Raw genomic sequence first — 9,640 nt, forward strand, 5'->3', positions numbered from 1 at the left:
CATCACAGATCCAATTTCAATTCTGATCTTGGGTGTTCACTGTGTGGAGTTTGCATGTGGCCTGTAACTATGTGATTCCCCCAGAGTCCTCAATTTCCTCCCAAGGATGTATGGATTGTTCTATTTTATTGTTGTTATAAGCATACATGAATAAATACCCATGAAAATTAACTTTCATTGCAGCAGCATAAATTTAATTTAATATAAATTATTCACAACTTACATGTGAGCAAATAAACAATTACATTGTTCAGAAATTAGAGAAGAAAAAATACAGTCTGGGTACAGTAAGGTTTTTCAACTCAGTTCAAGAACCTGATGGCAGTGGGGAAGAATCTGTTGTTGAGCCTTGAGGTGCAGATCTTCAGGCTCCTGTACTGCATACCAAATTGCAGCATCAAGAAGAGGACATGGCCCAAATTTTGAGGGTCTCTGATGATGGATGTTGCCTTCCTAAGAGCCAACAGTTCTACTTTATTAATGACCAGCCTCCAATTTCACATTGTCATGCATCCCTGGTTGCACAAGTGTGCACTTTCTACAAAACGTGCCCATTTATTCATAATAAAATACAGAACAGAAATGGGTTTTTCAGCCACCTAATCCGTGCCGAACCACTGAAACTGCCTACTCCCATCAGGCCGCACCGGGACCATAGCCTTCATACCCCTACCATCCATTTACCAATCTAAACTTCTTTTAAACATTGAAATAATGCTCACATGCACCACTTGCATTGGCAGCTCATTCCATACTCTCATGATCCTCTGAGTGAAGAAGTTTCCCCTCTAGTTCCCCTTAAACTTTTCATCTTTCACTTTTAACCCATGATCTCTAGTTGCCATCCCACCCAACCCGTGGAAAAAGCCTGCTTGCATTTACTCTATCTATACCCCTCATTATTGTGTATACCTCTTTCAAATCTCCTTTCAATCTTTTAAGTTCTTAGGAGTAAAATGTCCTAACCTATTCAAACTTTCCTTGTAACTCAGGTCCTCCAGACCCGGCAACATCCTTGTATATTTTTCCTGGACTCTTTCAACTTTATTTACATCTTTCCTGTAGTTAGGTGACCAAAACTGCACACAATACTCCAAATTAAGCTGTACTAACGTCTTACACAACTTCAACATAACTTTTCATCTCCTGTACTCAATACTTTAAGGCCAATGTGCCAAAAGCTCTCTTCATGGCTCTATCTATCTGTGATGCCACTTTCAATTAATTAATAGAGCTGTATTTCCAGATTCCTTTGCTCTATAGCACTCCTCAGTACCTTACTTTTGCAGTGGTTGAATAAAAAGTCACTAAATTACAGCTAATTAAATAAAGTAGGAATGATGCAATGGTGAGTGCTGTAGTTGCATGATGTGGGAGATGGTGGACCCATTGTGGTTTCTGGTGACCACATCTACAGCAAGTATTGGCTGCTTGAGGATCTCAGGCTCAAAGTTGATGGCCTGGAATCTGAGCTTCAAACACATTGGCACAATAGGAAGGGGGAGAGCTACCTGGATTCTCTGTTTCAGGAGGTAGTCACACCCGTTAGATTAATTGCCTGAAATTCGATCTGTGGTCAGGAACAAGAGGGTGTGACTGTGAGTGAGGCAGGTAGTGGGATCCAAGAGAGGGTGCTGGAGGAGCCTCAGCCCTTGAGCTTGTCCAACAGGTCTGAGATTCTGATGACAGTGCAGGCTGTAAGAAGGACGAGCAACCTAACTGTGGCACTGTAGTTCAGGCAGCCATTCAAGAGGGGGGAGAGAAGAGAAATGTAGTGGTAATTGGGGATAGTATAGTCAAGGGAATAGACAGAGTTCTGTGTCACGAGGATAGAGCGTCCCAAAGGTTGTGTTGCCTGCCTGGTGCCTGGGTTCAGAATATCTTATCTGACCTGCAGAGGAATTTGCAGCAGGAGGGTAAGATCCAGTTGTCATGGTACATGTGGGTACTAATGACATAGGTAGAACGAGGAAAGAGGGGACTAGATAAAAAAAGCAGAACCAAAAAAGGTGGTAATCTTTGAATTACTAATGGAGCCATGTGTAAATTGGCATAGGGTCAAGAAGATTAGAGAGTTAAATGCATGGCTCAAGGATTGGTGTAGGAGAAGTGGGTTTGAATTCATGAGAAATGGGCATCAGTATTAGGGAAAGAGGGAACTGTACCACTGGGGTGGGTTCAATAGATTCGAGAAGTATGGATAAAGTAAAAAAAGAAAATTGTGGATAAAGATAAAAGCAAAAATTTTTTAAAGTGAAAGCAATAAATAACGAGCATGAAATAATAAGATAATGAGTTCTTAAAGTGGGACACCAGAAGTAGAATGAGTGTAGTTATTCCCTTAATCTCATTAATGGCTACAATATTATAATTCCAGGTGTTGATCCATGCCCTAAGTTCATCTGCGATATTTCTTGCACTGAAATAAACAAAGCTCAGGACATTAGTCTCACGATGCTCACTCAACCTTTTGATTCCTGATTTTGTCATTGGTCTCACCAACACTTGTCTCCACAGCTGTTCGAGCACTCTGATTCCCATTCTTCTGTAACTAGTTAAAACGTATCCGTGCAGCATCAGCAAATCTTTCCGCTAGGATGCTAGTCCCCTTCTAGTTCGGGTGTAAACTGTCTCTCCTGTACAGGTTCCACCTTCCCTGGAAGAAAGCCCAATGATCCAAAAATATTATGCCCTCCCTCCTACACCAACTCCTTAAACTGTATAGTCTTCCTATTTCTGGCCTCACTAGCATGTGGCACGGTTAACGATCCTGAGATCAGGACCCTGAAGATCCTGCCATTTAACAACACCGAACTCTCTTTGCAGAACCTCGTCACCTATGTCATTGGTACCTATATGGTCCATGACCTCTGGCTGCTCACCTTCCTACTTAAAAATGCTCAGGATTCGAGATGCCCGGGACCCTGGCACCCGGAATCCCGTTCTGGTCCACAGAAATTCCTTTCTGTTCCCCTAACGAACAATTCCTTCAGCGACAAATTGCCGTTAGCCGGCGGATGTGACGTATGGAGCGACGCCACTTCCTCCGTGTCGCCGCCGCCGATATAGTTCCCGGCAGGCCTTGTGTCCTTCTCTTTTGCATTACGGCTTCTCAGGTACAGTCAGGTTCCCGTTCCATCTGCCGCCATCCGCACCTACTGGGGCTCGAGTAACATCCTCCCGGCACTCCGGCCTCCGGACAAGGGTTTGCGAGCTTGACCCAGACTCTGTGTCCGGCTGTGCTCTGTGTACCGGCTGTTAGTCGCGGGATTGGAGCTCGGGTGCGACCGCGGGAAATGGCGGCCTGGCCCTCGAGAGGGAGGACGTGGAGTACTCAGAGATGAAAATCTAGTGACGGGGAATAGGTGTCGGGCGCGGAATAGGTGGTGGTTAGGCTGTTGAACATAGAAACAGGCCTCGCTGCCACTAGAGTGAGGTGGTCGGGTAGAGCTGGTTCAGAACAATCGCCCTCAGTTGTAGTGCTGCAGTGGGCTCAGAACTGAAATGGGGACCTTGACAATTCCTCGTTCTTAAACAGTTTGTACTGCTAAGAAATAAAACTTCACCTGAAGTTATTCAGTCTGTGGCGAGAAACACGGGCTTACACTTTAAGCTGTATGTAATGTTTCCAAATAATACAAATATCCTGGAGAGCTTTCCATTCAATTCAATTTAAAGCCAGCACATTGTGCATCAATGCTGTGAAGGTGAGTGCATATGGATGACATTGTTTAAGAATAAAACTATTTCAAGACTTGCAGTTGTTTTAGTTCCTCTTGTTAGAATGTAAAAGGTTTGGAGAATGTATTGGTTATAATCAGAACTGTCATCTTAAATGTGGATGACAGGGTGAGTGGATGGATGTTGTCAATGTACCGTAAAGTTAGGCATTTTGCGTGGAAGTGATAAAAACATCATCACATGGAAAATAAATGAAAGAGCCTACTACAGAGATGAGCGCTAAGAGTGCAGTCAAGATTGTGATGCTTCACACTATCAACTGATATTTACTATTGAATTGCAAACATGAGGAAATCTGCAGATGCTGGAAATTCAAACAACAAACTGAGACCAAAGGGTCTCAGCCCGAAACGTCGGCAGTGCTTCTCCTTATAGATGCTGCCTGGCCTGCTGTGTTCCATCAGCATTTTGTGTGTGTTGTTTTTACTATTGAACTGCGGGTTTGCCTTTTAAGTTGAATCTGAATCTCATGGATTAAAGATTAGCTTTATTTGTCATGAGTATGGAAACATGAAACATGTAGTGACATGTGTGGTTTGTGTCAATGACCAGCACAGTCCCATGCTTGGGCGTCAATGTAACATGGCACACAATAAGCTGTGCATCTTTGGAAGCAGGAGTAATCTGGTGCGCACGGCAAAATCCTTGCAGTCACAGGGAGAGCGTACAAACACCCTAACGGAGGGAATTGAGCCCCGATCTGATTGCTGGTGCTGTGAAGCGTTACAGTAACCACTTTGCTACTGTATCATCTGTAGATGATTCAGTTAAGCATGAGTAGATTGTTGCCGTAAACCTGGGATTTGCAATTAAGTTCAATGTTTTTATTTTTGACAGTTACCATGGCTGCCCTAAGACCTCTTACCAAGCCTAATATTGTGAAGAAACGCAGGAAGAAGTTCATCCGTCACCAGTCAGATCGCTACGTGAAAATTGCGGTAAGGTTTGGGCATAGGAGTATGTTACCCTTTGACATCACAGCTCATATAGAGCAGAGCTGTTTTGTTTGGTTAGATCAAATTCATTGATCTCTTACCACAGTGAAGTCTGATAATTTTGGTTTTAAGTGAAATCAACAACTGAACTTTGGATTGAGAATTTACTGGCTGTGTAAATGATCTGTCTTTATTATGAGACTTAACCTCTGATTCCACAGCCAAGGGAAGTGCTCATCACTGTTGAGCCTGCAGTTTAAGTCCTAATAAGGTCTCTAATTCTAAGTTCCGAAGAAAAGAGTTGGAAAAAAAATCTAGTGCTTTTTCAGCATATTTGACAAATAAACTTCTATCTGGCTTCCAGCCAGGTACAATTATTAATTTTAACCAACATTTCATTGACTAACTGTCGTCTTCATCAGGAATGGTGGAAAGGGTCTTGTTCACATAATCTCCCCTCTTAGGGCAAACCTGAAGTAAAAGGAGTCCACTGGTGTAATCAATCGCAACAAAATGTTTTTGGTGAAAGTTGTCTGGATGTTTAATACATTTGGTTGAGTGGAATGGGTTAATTCCAGGAGAGGAATTGTCCTTGTATCTATGGGGGAGTGAGGATACTCTGAAAGAATGTTTTTTAATTGAGATGCATTTTGGCTACACAAACTTCATTCAAATTTATTTCTTCACTCAACAGCGTAACTGGCGGAAACCAAGGGGTATTGACAATAGAGTTCGCCGGAGATTTAAGGGTCAGATCCTTATGCCAAACATTGGTTATGGCAGCAACAAGAAGACCAAACACATGTTACCCTCGGGATTTAAAAAATTCTTGGTTCACAATGTGAAGGAGCTGGAGGTTCTGATGATGAGCAACAAGTAAGCATTTTTTGTGTACATCAGTTAGTTTATGGTTGATTCAGTAGGACTTTATGATCTTAATTTGTTACTTTGATGTATATAGCTTTTTTTAATATTAGACCCAAGTGGGAATTCTGAGTTGTAAACTAACTGAGCCAATGTTGTCTGACAGTTGTGGCATGCTGTCACGGGTAAAACTAGTTGAGAAGCCAAGTTAGCAATGCAGCTTTTTTGTATATTCAATTTCTGTGTTTATATGTGAGTAGAAGGCTATTTGGCCCAATGAGGTGTTGCTGGTTGGCAGTGTAATTGCCATTTTTCTGTTTTCTCTGATGCCTACTCTCCACATTCACATCAGTTCTGCTTACCCGCATACTAGGTGATTTACAGTGGTCAATTAACCTGCCAACTTGCGGAATGTAGGAGGAAATTGGAGACCCCAGAGAGTCCCAAGCAGTGGAAGAGAGAATGTGCAGAACTCAACATAGACAGTGTTTGAGGTCTGGAAGTCTCTCTGGTGTAATGGACAGTACTTTACAAGTTGTGTCCCTCTTGGGAAGTTTCATTTTAGGTATTTTGTTCTGCAGGTTCCTATGGGTGGAGAGTGCCATACTATTAATATTTGTAAATAGAAAATGAGTCCCCTTTTGGATTAAATGGCATCATAATGAACATCTGTATGTAGATAAAGGAATGTCTTTATCCAGCCCAGTCTGAATGTAACTTTAGATTTGTACTTTAGAATGTACCTGCCCTTATCAGCTGCTAATTCTGGATAAAATACCTTCTATCTGAAATTGCAGTTTTGTTGTATCTGAAGCACCATATCTGAACTTAATGTCTTACTGAGCATTTCTCCACTTTCTGCTTTCAAGTTCATTTTCATCCTTTGCCTGGTTCAAGTAGATCCTTTCCCAGATTAGAATTAGTGGTGATGGTGCAATTCTTTGTACCCTTCTTGCCAGTACTGGGACCTTTTCTGACTTCCATAGATCAGTTCCTGATATGGGCAGAGAAATGGCAGATTGGGTTTAATGTGGCTTCATGTGAGATGTTAAAATTTGTGTGATTATGTATAAAGTGACAGTACATTGAGCGGCATGATTACCTTTATTAGTTGATGCATTAGGTCCAAGAGTTGGGAAATTCATCTAGAGTATTGCTTTCGGTCTGGTTGCCTCATAAGAAGGATGTGAAGAGTGGGCAGAAGGGGTTTATCAGGATAATGTCTGGATTAGATAGATAGATAGATACTTTATTCATCCCCATGGGGAAATTCAACTTTTTTCCAATGTCCCATACACTTGTTGTAGCAAACTAACATACAATACTTAACTCAGTAAAAAAATATGATATGCATCTAAATCACTATCTCAAAAAGCATTAATAATAGCTTTTAAAAAGTTCTTAAGTCCTGGCGGTAGAATTGTAAAGCCTAATGGCATTGGGGAGTATTGACCTCTTCATCCTGTCTGAGGAGCATTGCATCGATAGTAACCTGTCGCTGAAACTGCTTCTCTGTCTCTGGATGGTGCTATGTAGAGGATGTTCAGAGTTATCCATAATTGACCGTAGCCTACTCAGCGCCCTTCGCTCAGCTACCGATGTTAAACCCTCCAGTACTTTGCCCACGACAGAGCCCGCCTTCCTTACCAGCTTATTAACACGTGAGGCGTCCCTCTTCTTAATACTTCCTCCCCAACACGCCACCACAAAGAAGAGGGCGCTCTCCACAACTGACCTATAGAACATCTTCAGCATCTCACTACAGACATTGAATGACGCCAACCTTCTTAGGAAGTACAGTGGACTCTGTGCCTTCCTGCACAAGGCATCTGTGTTGGCAGTCCAGTCTAGCTTCTCGTCTAACTGTACTCCCAGATACTTGTAGGTCTTAACCTGCTCCACACATTCTCCATTAATGATTACTGGCTCCATATGAGGCCTAGATCTCCTAAAGTGCACCATATCACAAAGTCCTGTATCAGTTTCCTATACTCCTCCTCCTGTCCATTCCTGACACACCCCACTATGGTCGTGTCATCAGCGAACTTCTGCACATGGCAGGACTCCGAGTTATATTGGAAGTCTGATGTGTACAGGGTGAACAGGACCGGAGAGAGAACGGTTCCCTGCGGCGCCCCTGTGCTGCTGACCAGGGGATTAGAGGGCAAGTGCTATGGAGAGCTAGAATTGGGTTCTTTTGAGAGATCAGATGGAAATTTTACAGGATTATGAGAGACATAGGGTAGACAGTTGGTATATTTCTCCTTCCCCCCCCCCCCACCACCCATGAGGTGAAATATCTGGATATTTCACATGCATTTAAGGTGAGGGGCTAAGGTCAAAGGTGCACAATTTTTTTAAGAGACTGGTGAGTGCCAATAATATACTACCAGGTGTAGTAATGGAGGATAAATACAATAAAGGAATTTAAGATTTTATTAGACAGGCAAGTGAATATGCAGAGAATGGAAGGGATTAATTCAGTTGTGTGTTTACTTTGCCCGTTCCTGTGCAGTGCCATACTGTTCTGTGTTCACTGACAGAAGCCCTGAAACCATTGCATTTGACCTCTGCATGGTGTAATAAACTGGTATTATAAACATGCTGTGTAATACACCTTGCTGGTGTGTCTCTTTGGTGTTAAAACTAAAACCTAACTTGCAGTTTCCAATTGTGGAAGAATTTTGTACTGTTTCACTGTTTGCCTCTCTCTTGGTAACTATACAGATGGGCACTCAAAACGGTGACTGACTTCCTCATTAACTTGTGCTAATTTGTGTAGTTAACACTCGTGCAATCCTTTAAACTAGTTTATTCTTTTACAGGACATATTGTGCTGAGATTGCTCACAATGTCTCTTCCAAAAACCGCAAGACAATTGTGGAGAGGGCAGCCCAGCTTGCTATCAAGATCACCAATCCCAATGCCAGGTTACGCAGTGAAGAGAATGAATAGCCTTCTCACTGAACTACATCTAATTCTTTAATAAAGTGTTTAAAATAATTATCAGATTGTCACTTTTTACACTGGGCTGTTTCCATAAAAATGCAACCCAAAAATACATCAGTTTTGGGGAATTGATGTCATGAGATGGTGAAAGGTTTTTTTGCTTCATAAAGATAATGAAGTGAAATGGTGATGACCTAATTAGGGTGGGTTTGTAGAAGAATTTGTAGTGAGACCCTTCCCATTGTATAATACCCCTTCTACATGGTGGACTGTGATGCCTTATTTGGGAGGGGGAGGTGTGGCTTATGGAATGACACCACATACAGGTCTCGTGGTCATTCAAATGGGGTGAAAATCTGGTTGACTGACCCACACCTTCAATCTGGAGAGGTATCCAGGGGAAAGTCCTTGACCTGGGAACATCACTTCTTTTATACCTTCCTCCTCCCAAAAGCAGTTTGCCTCTCCTTGTCTGCACCACTATTCAGTGAGGAGTGATTAAACTCAGATGCCATGGCTGGATCCAATAGGTATACAACCAATCTGGATGTGAAATCTGTTCATACAAGCCTCATTTCTCCAATTTATTTCTCAATCTTAATAACTATTCATTCTTGCCACACTTTTCAAGTTTCCATGGGACTGGAATTTCTTGGCTGGGAAACATCAGTCCAGGAGGAAGATCACCAAAAACTGCAGATTCAGGCCTACCTGGACCATTGCTAAACGGTTGGGGGGGGGGGGTCATTATATTCAGCATCTTCAAAAGTCAAGAAGGCAGCATTCATCATTCAAGACCCTCATCACCTAGCACATGCCCTTATTTTCATTACTATCATCAGGGATGAGGTACAGAATCTTCAGCCACTTGATTAGTAAATGATTAATGAACATTTATTGTAGTTTGCAGTATTTTCTATTTCTTAAACGGTAGTGCTGCCACAAAACAATTTTTGTGGCATATCTATGTCAGTAATAACAAACCTGTTTTTTGAGATTTTTAAAACTGCTACTGCTGCACGCCTTTACTATCGACAAAGGAGGACTGGGGAACATAAACCATTTACCTTGGGAGCCAACTCTCAGCGAAGGCTGATTCATCTGAGACCCTAATAAAGGGTCTCAGCCCAAAACATTGACTGTTTATTCCA

At 42.2% G+C, this 9,640-nt stretch overlaps 2 protein-coding genes across 2 annotated transcripts in view; both read left to right on the forward strand.

Moving 5' to 3' along the window:
* Positions 1-5,475, forward strand: part of abhd14a (abhydrolase domain containing 14A) — a 29,819-nt gene extending 24,344 nt beyond the window's left edge. The window contains exons 6-7 of the mRNA XM_073072623.1: positions 4,579-4,679; positions 5,371-5,475. Of these exons, the coding sequence (XP_072928724.1) occupies positions 4,579-4,615 (37 nt within the window). The 3' untranslated portion in view covers positions 4,616-4,679; positions 5,371-5,475. The remainder of the gene's footprint in view (positions 1-4,578; positions 4,680-5,370) is intronic.
* On the forward strand, positions 4,579-8,546 carry LOC140741981 (large ribosomal subunit protein eL32). The gene is made up of 3 exons (XM_073072624.1): positions 4,579-4,679; positions 5,371-5,552; positions 8,366-8,546. The coding sequence occupies exons 1-3, from the start codon at positions 4,584-4,586 to the stop codon at positions 8,493-8,495; spliced, it is 408 nt and encodes a 135-aa protein (XP_072928725.1). The 5' UTR covers positions 4,579-4,583; the 3' UTR covers positions 8,496-8,546.
* Positions 8,547-9,640: the final 1,094 nt, after the last annotated feature.

Source organism: Hemitrygon akajei, chromosome 19, assembly GCF_048418815.1.
Source record: "Hemitrygon akajei chromosome 19, sHemAka1.3, whole genome shotgun sequence".
Classification (NCBI taxonomy): Eukaryota; Metazoa; Chordata; class Chondrichthyes; order Myliobatiformes; family Dasyatidae; genus Hemitrygon; species Hemitrygon akajei.

Excerpts from the sequence above, each read along its gene's own strand:
- LOC140741981 (XM_073072624.1), top strand. The coding sequence starts at position 4,584 with ATGGCTGCCCTAAGACCTCTTACCAAGCCTAATATTGTGAAGAAACGC. Across the intron at positions 4,680-5,370 it reads ATCGCTACGTGAAAATTGCG|CGTAACTGGCGGAAACCAAG; the intron begins GTAAGGTTTGGG and ends TTCACTCAACAG. Across the intron at positions 5,553-8,365 it reads GTTCTGATGATGAGCAACAA|GACATATTGTGCTGAGATTG; the intron begins GTAAGCATTTTT and ends ATTCTTTTACAG.